Source organism: Mobula hypostoma, chromosome 9 (assembly GCF_963921235.1).
Source record: "Mobula hypostoma chromosome 9, sMobHyp1.1, whole genome shotgun sequence".
Lineage (NCBI taxonomy): Eukaryota > Metazoa > Chordata > Chondrichthyes > Myliobatiformes > Myliobatidae > Mobula > Mobula hypostoma.
In genome coordinates this window covers 7937713-7952895 of record NC_086105.1, presented here as the reverse complement: position 1 = coordinate 7952895, position 15183 = coordinate 7937713, and the positions used below count along the sequence as shown (strand labels likewise).

At 37.5% G+C, this 15183-nt stretch overlaps 1 protein-coding gene across 6 annotated transcripts in view; it reads right to left on the bottom strand.

Moving 5' to 3' along the window:
• Positions 1-15183, bottom strand: part of cnot2 (CCR4-NOT transcription complex, subunit 2) — a 188197-nt gene that overhangs the window by 19298 nt on the left and 153716 nt on the right. For 4 of the 6 annotated variants that reach the window (XR_010019158.1, XM_063057702.1, XM_063057704.1 and 1 more), the window contains exons 8-11: positions 10534-10599; positions 4445-4569; positions 1388-1508; positions 1136-1292 (exon numbers count right to left, since the gene is read on the bottom strand). Coding sequence is in view for 5 of the 6 variants with exons in the window: in XM_063057702.1 (XP_062913772.1) it covers positions 1136-1292; positions 1388-1508; positions 4445-4569; positions 10534-10599 (469 nt within the window). In the remaining variant the exon portion in view is untranslated. The remainder of the gene's footprint in view (positions 1-1135; positions 1293-1387; positions 1509-4444; positions 4570-10533; positions 10600-15183) is intronic. The other 2 variants (XM_063057706.1, XM_063057707.1) reach the window with 1 other exon arrangement.

The following is a 15183-nucleotide window of genomic DNA, read 5'->3' as shown; positions in this document are numbered from 1 at the left end:
CTTCTCTCCATAACATTTGATGCCTTTGCTAATCAAGAACCTATAAATCTCTGCTTTAAATACACCTGATGACTTAGCTTCCACAGATTCACCATTTTCTGGCTAATGAAATTTCTCCTCATGTCTTTTCTAAAAGGGACCCCCATTTATCCTGAAGCTATGTTCTCTGGTCCTAGGCTCCCCGCTATAAGAACGTCCTATACCCATCCACACTTATATAGGCCTTTCAATATTCAGTGAGCTTCAATTTCAAATAATGTTAGAAACAGAAAATCCTGAGACTGGAATTTTTTAACGTTAGTGATACTGCCTTACCAATATTAAAAGCAATTACAAAAATAATTTCCTGCAGTGCTCTTTTGGGTTTTTCAATTTTATTAACACCTCCGTCACCAAAACTCACACAAATAAGGCTGATCTATACTTGTGCATACGGGCTACGCTGCAGGCCTGATTTATACTTTTGCTTAGCCCTACGCCATAGTGAGCATGCATAGTTGTGTCTGTGTCACTCTGCAATTCACCGACAAAACGCTAGTTGGTCGTGGGGTTTCTATGCCACTGTGTTGAGTTTCTTCGTGAGAGACGCGGACGAGGAAATGCATTTCAAATATTTTCGGATGTTGGCAGGTAGATTTGACAATTTAGTTCATCGACTCCAACCATTTATTTCGCATCAGTGTACAGACATGGCGGAGAAAAGCAACCGGAAATGCGTAGGAGGAAATGCGATGCTACCAAGCGGACCAATCACAGTTGTTGCGGTCTGCATCACTGCGACGCGTGTTACATTTTTGGGGAGGTGCACGTCACCCTACAGCATAGGGTACGTGGTACCTACGACGTACATTTGACACAGAAGTATAACTTCGGCTATAGCATCATATTTTTGACTGAAATATGACCTGAAATATAACGTTCCGAGCAACGCACGCAAAATGCTGGAGGAAGCCAGCGGGTCAAGCAGCTACAGGGGAAAATGAATGACGTTTCAACACATCACTTCTAACTTACTATGGTAATTTAAAACAGAAGTACAACTGCAGGAAAATAGCCCAGGGCTTCCTCACCACATTAAATAGCTGTATTAACATAACTATGAAGTCAAAAGAAGAAATTTAGGCATGCTGCTTACTCTGGAGAGTTTAGATTGAGGCCTAGTGTTGTAAGGTCACTGCCTAATGCGAGATGTACCATTCCAGGATCCGTCTCTGCTGCCCGAATGAATGTTAACAGCCCAATCATTCCAAATTGATCTGTTACCATTCCTGTCGGAATATTAGTGACTCGTCCTGAATAAGAAGGAAAAGAAGTAGCATAAACTTCCAGCATATTATTTTACAAAGTTACTCTACATAATGTCTGAAGTTATGATTGATTTTCCCACCATCAGATAACACCTGGATCCCTTTTTTCTGAAGGTTGTTGTTTTGCGTCGTTGAGCTCTTGTCACCAGGGAACTTGGGTCCGTCTGTACTGGATACATTTTTTCCTGGTGTATTCAAATTCTGCAAATGAAATATGTAGAAGTAGACTGAATTAGCAGCACTTAAGAAGATTTCTGTCAAATGATATTTGCAGAGAATTCAAGTTGTAGTATATTAAAGCTGTTTCTATACAATATCCCTAAAGAGATTTTCAAATTATTTTAAAATTCATTCAACATTCAAAGTATATTTATTAAAGCACATATGCCGTATGTCACCATTTACAACCCTGAGATTCATTTTCTTGCTGGCATATTCAATAAATCGATTATAGAATAATAACTATAATAGAATCAATGACATCAATGCACCAACTTGGGTATTTAACCCGTGCGCAGAGGACAACAAACTGTGCGAATACAGAAATTTAAATAAATGCATGAATGAATAAATAAATAACAAGATTAGGAGATGAGGAGTGCTTGAAAGTGAGTCCATAGGTTGTGAGAACATTTCAAAGGTGGGGCAAATGAAGTTGAGAGAAGTTATTCCCTTTGGTTTAAAAGTCTGATGGTTGAGGGGTAATGACTGTTCCTGAACCTAATGGTGCAAGTTCTGAGGCTCTTGTGCCTTCTTCCTGATGACAGCAATAAGAAGAGAGCACGGCCTCGGTGGTGAGGGTCCCTGATGATAAATGCTGCTTCCCTGCACAAAGCTTTGTACAGATATGCTCAATGATGGGAGGGCATAAGATGTGATGGACTGGGCCGAATACATTTCTTCTTGTAGGATTTTCCATTCAAAGGCATTGATGTTTCCATTCCAGGCTGTGATGGAGCCAGTCAATAAACTCTCCAGTACACAGCTATAGAAGTTTGTCAAAGTTAAGATGTCATGCCGAATCTTCACAAACTTTTTAGGTATAGAAGTACTGCTGTAATTTCTTAATAATTCCACTTATGTGCTGAGCCCAGGATACGTCCTCCAAAATGATAACAGTGAAGAATTTAAAGTTGCTGACCTTCTCCACATCTGATCCTCCAGTGTGGACTTGGTCATGACCTCTGGTTTCCTCCTCCCGGAGTAAAGAATCAGCTCCTCGTTCTTGCTGACATTGAGCAAGAGGCTGTTGTTATGGCGCCATTCAACAAGATTTTCAATCTCCCTCCTGAATGCTAATACATCACATTCGATTTGGCCTACAAAAGTGTTTTTTCCAGCAAACTTGAATATGGTATTGGAGCTATGCTTAACCACAAAGTCATAAGTATAGAGCAAGTAGAGCAGGAAGCTAAGCACACAGCCTTGTGGTGCACCTGTGCTGATGGAGATCATGAAAGAGATGATGTTGCCAATCCAGACTGACTGGGGTGTGCAAGTGAGAAAATAGAGGATTCAATTGAACAAGGGAGGTATTGAGGCCAAAGTTTTGAAGCTTATTGATTTTTGAGGGATGATGGTATTGAATGTCAAGTTGTAGTTGATAAAGAGTATCCTGATGTATGCATCTTTGCTGTCCAAATGTTACATGGTTCAGTGAAAAGTCAATGAGATGGCATCTGCTATGAACCTATTGCTCTGGTAGGCAAATTAGATTGGATCCAAGTCACTTCTCAGGCAGGAGTTAATATGTTTCATTACCAATTGCTCAAAGTACTTTATCACACTGGATGTATGTGCTACAGGACAGTAGTCATAGAGGCAGGTTACCACATTCTTCTTAGGCACCGGTATAATTGAAGCCTGCTTGAAGCAGCTAGATATCCTAGCCTGTCGAAGTGAGAGGTTAAAGATCTCAGTGAATAAGTGAGCCAGTTGATCTGCACAGGTTTTTAGTACTTGGCCAGGTACCCTGTCTGAGCCAGATATTTTCCGTGGGTTCACCCTCCTGAAGGCTGTTCGCACGTCAGCCCCAGAGACTGAAATCACAGGATCATCAGGAGCTGTGGGAGTTTATGATGGTTCCTCCATGTTTTGAGCATAGACAGCATTGAGCTCATCTGGAAGTGAAGCCCTGCCGTCGCCCACATTGCTTGATTTAACTTATAGTAATAGTATTTTGGCCCTGCCACAACTGTCAAACATCCTTTGTTGATTCAAGCTGAGTCTGGAATTGCCAGTTTCCTGTGACATGGCTTTCCGGGATCATACCATGACCCCTTCCAACTTTCTTGGTCACCAGACTTGAATGTCTCTGACTCAGCCTTCAACAGATTGTGGATCTCACGATTCATCCAGGGCTTCTGACTGGGGAAGACTGAAGGACTTTATGGGGACACACGTGTCTACAGCTGTTTTAATAAAGTCTGTGACAATCATGGTGTATTCATTCAGATCCACGGATTACTTTGAGTTGGTGTTCAGTCACTGAGCAATCCCGTACCTCCCCTCCGCCTCCCGCAGCCACCTCTTTGGTGTCCTAATCTCTGCAGTTTTGCTCTTTAGCCTCCACCTGTATGCAGGTGAGATAGCCAAGTGATATGCAACATGGGTGCCACTTGCAAAGTCAGCATGTTCCCAGCTTCAAGCTACTGGGGGATGATGGTGAGTAACCTTCTTGAACTGCCTGTCCTGATTGCAAAAGAACTCCCACAGGCTGGGCTTTGCATGCTCAGACAATGAAGGAAGGTAATGGGAACTAAAACCAGGAAGACACATGTTGGTAGAGAATATGAGCCCATGGTGTTCAAGTATGCTTGCCCTCGTAACACTTCTAGTTGAGGAAGGTGGCAGGCAGGCCTGAGAAATGTAATGAATACATATGGTGACTCGCTGCAGTTTATCACTGAAGATAGCAGTATTTTACACACAGTGCACCAAATCTAGTGACAGCCTACTTCTGTGTCTAATTAATATATTCAAGTAAGAATTTCTGCAATTTAACTTTTTTTTTGCCAAGTAGTTTTAGTGATAATTGTTTTTTTTTGTGGCTTTAAGTGTCATTAGTAACATTATTAAAAAATTTAACTTTCAGTGTTCTAAATTCGTTAAAGATAAAAACTTTCATGAAGACTTACAGATTTACTATCATCATTACTTGAGGTTGGATCCTTGTAGTTTGAACCAGGAAGTGCGGGGAAGTCTTCATTATGGATTGAGAAGTCCTGGGACTGTTCATTTGCTGGTTTTGTCACCATCCCAACTACACCACGCAAACAAAGCTATGTTAGCTTCAATTTTTTTATTACAGCACACTAGCAGTACACAATGAATGTTTAATATCCTATTAAATGCAATGTACTGATCACAAAAGTCCTTAGTTTCTCCAAACAGAATGTTCCTTGTCAAATGCCATAAAAGTAGTGCAAATAACCTCGTGCAAGGGAGTTTTCTAAAGTTGCTTCAACTTACCTAGCATGATTCCAATGCTGATCAGTGCAAAAACCCACACTGTGTCTGCAGGAGTTTTTATTACAGCCAACTCCATGCCAATAAAAGAAAAAATGGGCAGAGTTCAAAAGACTATAACAATGTTTTCACTTTTCAGGCCCCTCAACAATACCTGATCAATTAGATTAAAATAAATTACCATGCTGATTCATCAGTCCCCAAATCATTTAACAGCCTCAAAGAAAATAAATAGCAACTCCAACCCTAACTTTCATAAATGGTCATTAAAAAAACTAACAGTAGTACAAAGACGAATTAAAACCCTTCAACTTGTCCTCCTAAGAAATCAGCCAATATCAATGATTCATTTTTAATTTTAAAGTCATAATTCTCCAAACCCTACTCCAATGTTGGACAGTTTCCAAAGTGGACTCCCACATGATTTACTTCAGGCAAGCTCCAACACCAGTACAAGGCAACCAATCCCTTGGGAAATCCAGTGGTAAATAAACGAATGGGAATACTGCATTTAGCACATGTGGCAGGCATCATATACCACTCTCTCCTAAACACATAACAATATCAGAAAAGTGAAAAAGAATCAAATCACTAGAAACTGAAACTAGCAAGCACTTTTGACTTAAAATTACATTCTGAATGTCTTTACATTAATAGCCATTGGATTATGAGGAACTGTAAAGACATTTTTACATCCTTTCATTCCTTATGAAGCAACCAACAGTTGATTCTGCGCTGTCAATATTAGAGCATTGCCAATAAATAAAGTTGTGAAAAGGAAAGGAAACATGGTATTCTCATTCAAATTTCAAAACAGAAATGATACCAATGATCCTCTTCAGTTAAAAGACTCTTTCTGCCAGGCTACTCTGAATGCAAGTAGAACTTGGCTAAAATGACCCCATAAAAGCTTCTCATTTGCAATGAAACATAATTGATGCTACGACCAATCACAGTCTAACCTGACAAGTGAATTCCCCAATATATTTCTGCAGATAAATTTACATACATTTATTTCATTTGGTTGACTTAATTATTGACTTCAACATATACAGTAGATTCCAGTTAATTTGGCCAATGGTTAAATCGGGCCAGATGCTTATTTGGGACAACTCTTAAAGAACAAAAACTAATCAAGAAAACAGCCAGGATTCTATTTGTTTATTTGAGATGCTATCAGACGAATGATTCTGGGAATGAAAGGGTTAGCATATGAGGAGCATTCAATAGCTCTGAGCCTGTACTTGCTGGAGGTTAGAAGAATGAGGAGGGATCTTATTAAAACCTATTGTGGAGGCCAATTTGTTGAGTGTATTTAAAGGACACGTTGACAGGTTCTTGATTAGTCAGAACATCAAAGCTTATGGAGAGAAGGCAGGAGAATAAGGGTGAAAGGACCATTAAATCAGCCATGATGGAATGGTGGAGCAGACTGATGGGTTAACTGGCCTAATTCTGCTCCTATGTATTATGGTCTCATGGACAGGATGCTGTTGCTGAACAGATTTTTAACCAATGTCAGTCACGTGCACTTGTGTGGCATTGGACACTACACCATGTGTAGAACGAAGAGTTTTTAAAATGGCATCAGTTGCGTGTTTGTGCTCAAAAAGTAGTGATTTTTATCACTGATAGTTGGTGAGAAATAAGCAGTAAGACAATACAGAATTGTTTTGGCCATTGCGATTTCAAGCATTCAGGTTTAGAGGTGCCAGAAATGGCCAGGAGTGAAAATGAAATGATTTCACTCATTCAGTAAGTTAGGAACTACAAAGCAACACACAACACACAAAATGCTGGAGGTACTCAGCAGACCAGGCAGCATCCATGGAAAAGAGTCGGTTGACATTTTGGGCCGTGACCCTTCATCAGGTATACTCATCCTCTCTAACCCTGATTCCTTATTTTTTTTCCTCCAGTCCTGATGAAGGGTCTTGGCCTGAAACGTCGAGTGTACTTTCTTCCATCGGTGCTGCCTGGCCTGCTGAGTTCCTTCAGCATTTTGTGTGTGTTGCTCGGATTTCCAGCATCTGCAATTTTCTCGTTTGTAGAAACTACAAAGAATTTGAAAGCATTGACAAATACACAGTTTTATACTATACTGTGGTAGCATTGGTAGTAGTCTAATTTGTTCTGTATTTCATTAAAATAACTAATTAGTCAGTTAAATGACAGTTTGTCTTTTTAAAAAAATACACCTTTTTAACTACTTCCATTGAAACTTTGGCTAATTGGGGCAGCTGCTTAACTGGGCCAAAATGTACTAGTCCCGATGTGTCTCAATTAACCAGAAACTACTGTACTTCAATTAGATTGTCCCTGTTGTTTGCTATGTAACAAAAAGTTATGGTGGGATGTTTTTAGAAAATGAATGTCATATGCACAGCTTTCAGTATATGATTCACATTTACAAATCTAAATTTTCAAGTACTAAGAATTTGGAAGACTGCAAATTCACATATATCAGCGACGTATCCAAAGACTCAAATTAAACTGGTAAACATAAAATTCCAAATCACTTCTTTTTAAAGCAGATATTCTGGATGTGATTTTAGAATAAAACCCTTTTGAAATGCTATGCATTCTATTAAGTAAGCATATATACGTACATGGCAAAAGTATTTTGCTTAAATATTACGTTATGAGGACAGATGGAATTTAACTTCAAATACAAGGAAATTTTCAACTGGGACAATTTTCAGCAGTTACAAATACTTTCAAAGCATAAATTATAGCTTAAAGTTATTGGGGAATAGAGCTACATTATAAAGATTGTGATTCGTATGATTGCTAACCAACAGAGCTCTCAAAAGAATAGCAAAGAGTATGAATCAGAAATAAAAACAGAAAAGGTTTGAAATACACACAAGATACAACAACTGCAGAGAGGGGAACAAAAGTTATCCTGGGTTAACATTCTGTAATCAGTATCTGAAGGAATGTCATCAAAATGAAACATCAGTGCTGTTTCTACCTCCACAGATGCCTCCCAGCCTACTGATCATTTCTATATTTTCTGCTTTTATTTAAATTACAACAAATTATTTTGCAAAAATAAATTTACTTGTTCTGACTATAATTGTATCAGTACCAAAAAAGTAATAGAGCAGTTCCTGGTACCAGACTATTCAGCATATGGCAGGAATGAAAGAAATTTGAGTTTTGCAATCCTTTCCAGAAAAAACACATAATTTGAATGTGGTTCAAAACATTTACCTAGCTCACATCATTGAAAAAAGTATTAGGAATGCAACATGTGATAACCTAATTGTTTTTTTTCAGAAGAAACAAAATTAATCAATATTGCTTATTACAACTAAATATTCAAATTCTCTGTTAATAATATAGCACTAGAACACCTAGCTCATTATCTTGTATTTTTGGAAAACTACCACTGAGTATAAATTGTTATTGGCAAGTGCTATACGCTCAGACTTGACATTTCATTTTTTTACTTCTCACCTTCGCTGAGAAGTAAAACAGTATTGATTTCATATTTTAAAAAACTACAAGGTGAATTAAGAACAGGTTTCACATTATAAATAAAATGTCCAGCCTTAAAATCCATAGACTGAAATACTTTACAATAGAGAATATACAAATTTACAATGAGACTAATTATCCATCTATTTTGCAACATCACTAACATGATGTTTCCACTAATGCATATTTTAAATATTTCTCTCAGGTATTTTGTCTCCTGTCCTTTGAATCATTAGCAACTAAAACCCAACTAATCCGTAATCAAGCATTTAAACTGAAGGATCAATGATATAGTATAGTCTAGACATAAAATTTATTCAAGGCAATAATGAAACACACAAAGTGGTTTAAACACATTGAGATGTATACAAAACTGATACTATAAGCTGCACTTAGTTAATACATATGCCATTCAGAAAATGGTATTTTAAATATTTAAGAAACAAATCAATTAGTGTGAAGGAGGCACTTGAAGAGTGTTTTGGAGACTCAAGCAATAGGAAAGCTATTTCGAGATAAACTAGCACTGTTATCAAAGTTTATATTAGTGCAAAGCAAAATTTGTTGGCAAAACTAAGAATAATGTAAACAAAATGTGAATAATTAATGATTTATTGTTCTTTTGCCGTTTATGACAATGTGCTATTCTATCATATCTTCGAAATTCTGAGTCCATATTACATTGAAATGTTACCTTATAGATTGCATTACTGATAGCCATGTACCTAATCTAACATTGAAATGTCTACAAATAAAAATAATAAATTGCTGGTGCAAGCACGACAAGAATATCATTTCTGTCAAGCAGGGAACATACTAGTACCATAGCCCAAGTTAGTGCAATTATGAAAGTGTGACTAGATATTATGGGAACATTGCAAGAAAAGGCAGATACGGTCAATCTAAATTTGAGTCCTATAACCAGTTTTATGTAAGTCCATACATGTAATTTGATACAAAATTGGTGGCAATTACTTAATTTACATAAATAAGCAGTTAGCTTGATTTGCATGGCAGCATCATATTTTAATTATACATAATGTTGTGGTTATAAAAAGAGAACAAATTTAAAAAATCAAATTAGCTTGAATATAATGTCAATATGGGAGGAAAATCTGTAATGTTTTCTAAACACATGCATAAGCTGAAGGGAAGAAAATGACACTGGGAAACAGCCACCTCCAGAAGGGACCCCTCCAAGTTGTGTATCATTAATCTACAATCTTCACTAGGTCCTAAATCCTGAAATCTCCTCTCCAAAAGTAATATACAAGTATCTTCGCCAGAAAGGTACCAATACTTCAATAAGTTGGATCAATCCTATCTCCTAATGTGCACTTTGACTGCTCATCTTTCCAACGCTGTTAGACATCGTTAATTGAATTAAGAACACCCATTAGCAATGTCAATGATTTCATTACTCAGCTTCAACTTCCCCATTTCTTTAGTATAATCTGCTCATTTATCTAAGGCATTCCATGTACAAAGATAATTTCTCCTGATTCACGTGGTATTTTGAAAATGCCAAGCAGTGTAAATGAAAGCTTAATTGAATGATATATGTTGGTAATTTCCATAAAGCAAAAGATATTTAAAGCAATTTGGGAAGCTCAAATCAATGAGCAAGCTGTGTCCCAGCTACAGGTGTAAATACAAAATATCACAATTACATTTCAAGGAATATGCTCCATGAAAGGAAGAATATAATCAAGAGTGTAAGTTCCTTTTTCAATTTTTCAATTTAAAAATTTAATCTCATTTGAGTAAAAGCAGAAAGAAACATGGCAGAAGTCATGTTGAATTTTAATAGATAGATCAGACTTAGAAAAGCAACTGTTCCTGTGCTGCTGATTGTACATCAATTTCATCGAAAATCCTGTCTAAAAAAAACTTACAAGCAACTATCTGTGATGCAATAGCCAACAGGGAACACGTTTAACATACAGCCAAATGCAAATGATGAATGCAAATTATTAAATATAAGCAGTGTAAAACGCATCTTAACCGTTCGCATAACGAGTTATCTGCTGCTGAATATTAAGAAATGTACTCAACATTTTCTTCAATAATTTCCAATTGTTTGGTCTAGTGCAGTTAACTTAAAGAAGCTGCTGCAGTAGACTATCACATCATGGATGCTTTTTTCTTCTGTCAAAGCAGTAATACAACATGGTATATATATATTTTCCATTCTTGAATGGTCTTTAATTAAAATCACATTCCTCAAGACAATTTTAAATGAATGTCGGTGTTGTTTGAGAATGAAGGTCCCTACCTGATTTCTGAAGACGGGACACACGGACAGCTCCCAGCATGCCCATTTTCGAAAGGAACCCAGTGTCTGATGAGAGGAAGTCACTTATGAAGTTTGTTTAAAATCTAACAGCTTCTTTAAACTTACTGAGGTGATAAGTCCTATACGTATGTACGCAAGCTCTTTAGTACATTTATTTTCAAAAGAAAACGAGGACCAGATAAAACAAAGTCCTATTTTCCAAACTGATTGAGAACTGAGGTAGTACAATTAATGTTTAACATTTATACAGTTGGTGTATTATGACAATGGTTTTCAGCAGACTTGCTGTATAAAAATTGCAAAAATGCCTAGTGACAATCCAATAAGTTGTATTAAATTGAGGTGATTCAAGTACTTGAATTCAGAGTATTTATATTGATTACAGGCTACCCCATTTTATAGATTTCTTTTTTAGCATACATGAGGATTATTCATCTTTTATAAATTGACATACTAGGTTGCAACAAATTATATAGGGTGAAGAAATGCTTTGAACATATGTACCAATTCATATGAAATGTTGTGCATAATAGCTATTCAAAAGCAATTACATTCAAATGGTAAAATGGACTTAAATTTTAAAGAAAAATTAATGATGAACAATACACTGATATATGAAATTATCAACCTGAAATGTATGTCTCCACACATGCTGCCTGACCAGATAAATACATCAGGAATTTTCTATTTTTAATTCAGATTCCCAGACTTGTAAATTTTTGCTCATGTATTCCAGCAAGCAAAACATTTTCAAACATAAGGAACTTAGAAGTTTGATTGGTTGTGGGCGAATGTTGTTAAAAGTAATTCTAACAACATTCTGCCAGTTCAGATTTCCGACTGATCTGTTAACTCAGACATTAATACAAGTTCATCTTCATATGTAAATAACGTTAAACTGATTATGCCCTAAACTTATTCTGCTGAAGAATAATACAGGATTCCAAAGTTACATTATTTTTGAAGACATTTTGTCAAACCACAATCCACCATTCTAGAGATGTTGAGAAATTTGGCATATTCAAATTTAACAGTGGGAATTTCTCACCATAAATTTTAAAACAAAGCCAGCTAATTCAAATGAAAAACACTTCATTAATAAACTTTCTGTCAAGTAGGAGCATCAAAATCAACTGAAAGCAACATATTTCTTACAAAAAGCTATGAAAGGTTACTGCTATTAAATTGACAATCCACAGTGCACCACTGTAGCACAGTGATTAGCACAATGCTATTACAACTTTGTGTGTTGGAGCACAGAGTTCAATTCCAGGGGCCTTTGTACGGGGCCTCTGTACATCCTCCCGAGGAATGCATGGGTTTTCTCCGGGTGGTCCAGTTTCCAAAGATGTACCAGGCAGGTTAACTGGTCATTGTAAATTGTCCTTTGATTAGGTTAGGGTTAAATCAGAGTCGTCGGGGGTTGCTGGGTATTGTGACTCGAAAGGGCCAATTGGGCCTATTCTGCGCTGGATGTCTAAATAAAAAAAAACAATGGAGGTCTTCAAGTGTTATCTTATTGTTGGAGATGGCATTATGGCATCCATTTTAACACATCCTATATTTTTGTGGGCTTGATTACAATCATTGCACATCATTTACAAAACATTTCAACAGTATAATATCAAGGATTCTGAAAAAATAATCACCAACCTGAAACCCTATCTCTGTTTTTCTCCCCAAAGAGATTGCCTGTCCTGCCAAGTACTTCCATCATTTTCTGATTTTATACTGAACTGGTACAATGGTGCTAGAAAGCTTGTGAACCTTGCAGAATTTTTTCTATATCTACATAAACATGACCTAAAATGTGATCACATATTCATGTAAGTCCTAAAACTAGATAAAGAGATCCCAATTAAATAAATAACACAGAAAATATTATACTTATTCATTTATTTATTTAGAAAAATGATGCAATATTACATGTATTTGTTGGAAAAGGTACGGCAACCATAAGACCACAAGTCATAGGAGCAGGATTAGGCTATTTAGCTCATTGAGTCTGCTCTGCCATTCAATTATGGCTGATCCTTTTCTCCCCTCCTCAGCCCCACTCCCTGGCCTTCTCCCCATAACCTTTCATATGTGTCCAATCAAGAACCTACCAAGCTCTGCCTTAAATACACCCAAAGATCTGGCTTTCACAGTTGCCTATGGTAACAAATTCCATAAATTCACCACCTCTGCACCTCTGGTTTAAATGGACGCCCCTCTACCCTGAGGCTGTGTCGCTTGTCCTAGACTCTGCCACCATGGGAAACATCCTTTCCACATCTACTGTGTGTAGGCCGTTCAACATTCAAAAGGTTTCACTGAGATCCCCTCTCATTCTTCTAAATTCCAGTAAGTACAGACCCAGAGCCATCAAACATTCCTCGTATGATAACCCTTTCATTCCTGGAATCATCCTTGTGAACCTCCTCTGGACCCTTTCCAATGCCAGCACATCTCTTCTGAGATGAGGAGCCCAAAACTATTCACAATACTCAAGGTGAGGCCTCATCAGTGCCTTATAAAGCCTCAGCATCACATCCCTACTCTCGTGTTATGGACCTCTTGAAATGAATGCTAACATTGCATCGCCTTTCTCGCCACTGACTTTACCTGCAGGTTAACCTTTAGGGTGTTCTGCACAAGGACTCCCAAGTCCCTTTGCATCTCATATTTTTGGATTTTCTCCCCATTTAGAAAATAGCCAGTACATTTATTTCTACTACCAAAGTGCATAACCATGCATTTTCAAATATTGTATTTCATTTACCACTTTCTTGCCCATTCTCCTAATCCAAGTCCTTCTGCAGCCTACCTGTTTCTCCACCGAACGTCGTATCATCTACAAACCTCGCAACAAAGCCATCTCCTCCATCATCTAATTCACTGATATACAGCATAAAAAGAAACGGTCCCAACACCAAACCCTGCGGAACACCACTAGTCACTGGCAGCCAACCAGAAAAGGATCCTCTGGGTAGTGCTTTCTACAAAAGCTATTTGGAGTAAGGTGCTCCAATCAATGAGATGAAATTAGAGGTGTGGGTTGTAGAGGTGCCCTGCCTTACCAAAAAGACATAGATTCCTGATAGAGCCTGCTCTTCTCAAGTAAGATCCGTTTATGTGCACCTTTCAGAGGACCTTAAAAGAATTGTAGAGATGCATCAAGCTGGAAAAAACTACAAGAGCAATTCTAAAAACCTGAGTGCTCATCAGTCCACAGTAAGAGAAAATATCTACAAATGGAGGAAACTCAGTACTGTTGCTACTCTCCCCAGGAGTGGGTATCCTGCAAAGATCACACCAAAGGGATAATGTGCAACGTTGAAAGAGGTGAAAAAGAACCCAAGGGTAGCAACAAAAGACTTGCAGAAATCTTGTACTTGCTAAAGTCTCTGTTCATGTGCCCACCATAAGAAAAAACACAACAAGAATGGTGTTCATGGAAGGACACCATAGAGGAAACTCCAAAAAAATTGCGGCATGACTCAAGTTTGCAGAAGACCATTTGGATGTTCTACAATGCTGACAATGTTCTGCGGACAGATCAGACAAAAGTTGAACTTTTTGGCAGAAATGTGCATTGCTATCTTTGGAAGAAAAAGGGCACTGCACTCCAACATCAAAACCTCATCCCAACCGTGAAACATGGTAGAAGGAACATCATGATTCAGGGTTGCTTTGCTACCTCAGAGCTCTGACAGCTCACAATCATTGAGAGAACAATGAATTCAAAATTGTATCAAGACGTTTTACAGGAGAACGTCAGGGTAGCAGTCAGTCAGCTGAAGCTGAATAGAAGGTGGATACTGCAACAAGACAATGGTCTGAAAGACAAGAGTAAATGAACAACAGAATGATTTAAAAAGAAGAAAATTCATGCTTTGGAATGGCCGAATCAAAGCCCTGACCTTAATCTTATAGAAATGTTGTGGAACGACCTGAAGCAAGCAGTTCATGCAAGGAAGCACAGAAACATCCCAGAGTTGAAGCAGATTTGGAAGGAAGAATGGTCTAAAATTCCTGCAAGCCAATGTGTAGAACTGATCAACAGGTACCGGAAATGTTTTGTTGAAGTTATTGCTGTACAAGGGGGTCATACCAGTTACTGAACGCAAATGTCCACTACCTTTTGCCAACAAATACATGCAATATTGGAATTTTTTCAATTAGTGAACAAGTATAATTTTTTTTTTGTGTTATTTATTAAATTGGGTTCTCTTTATCTAGTGTTAGGACTTGGAGGAAGGTCATATTTATGCAGAAAAAGAGAAAGTTCTTTAGGGTTCACAAACTCTCTAGCAACACTGTAGCAAACAAATGTCAGATATCAAATGATATGAGCTATCATGCTGGGGCATAGAAAGCTAATCTTTGTTTTAGCTTTAATGTACTTGGCCTCAATTCCTTGACCTTTAGTGATAATTTTTGATAATTTTTGATAATATTGGAAAGGACAATATCAAGGTGGAAGGGCACAATTACCATTAGGAAGAAAAAAAATTTAAAAGAATGGTCAGAAAAATAGGGTAGAAAAATAATGAACTTAAATGCGCAGTAAAAGATATGGCTGAATCTGAATATTCAGATAAAAGACCATTAAAAGGTGTGCTCCCAGTCAGAAACTTCAGCTGT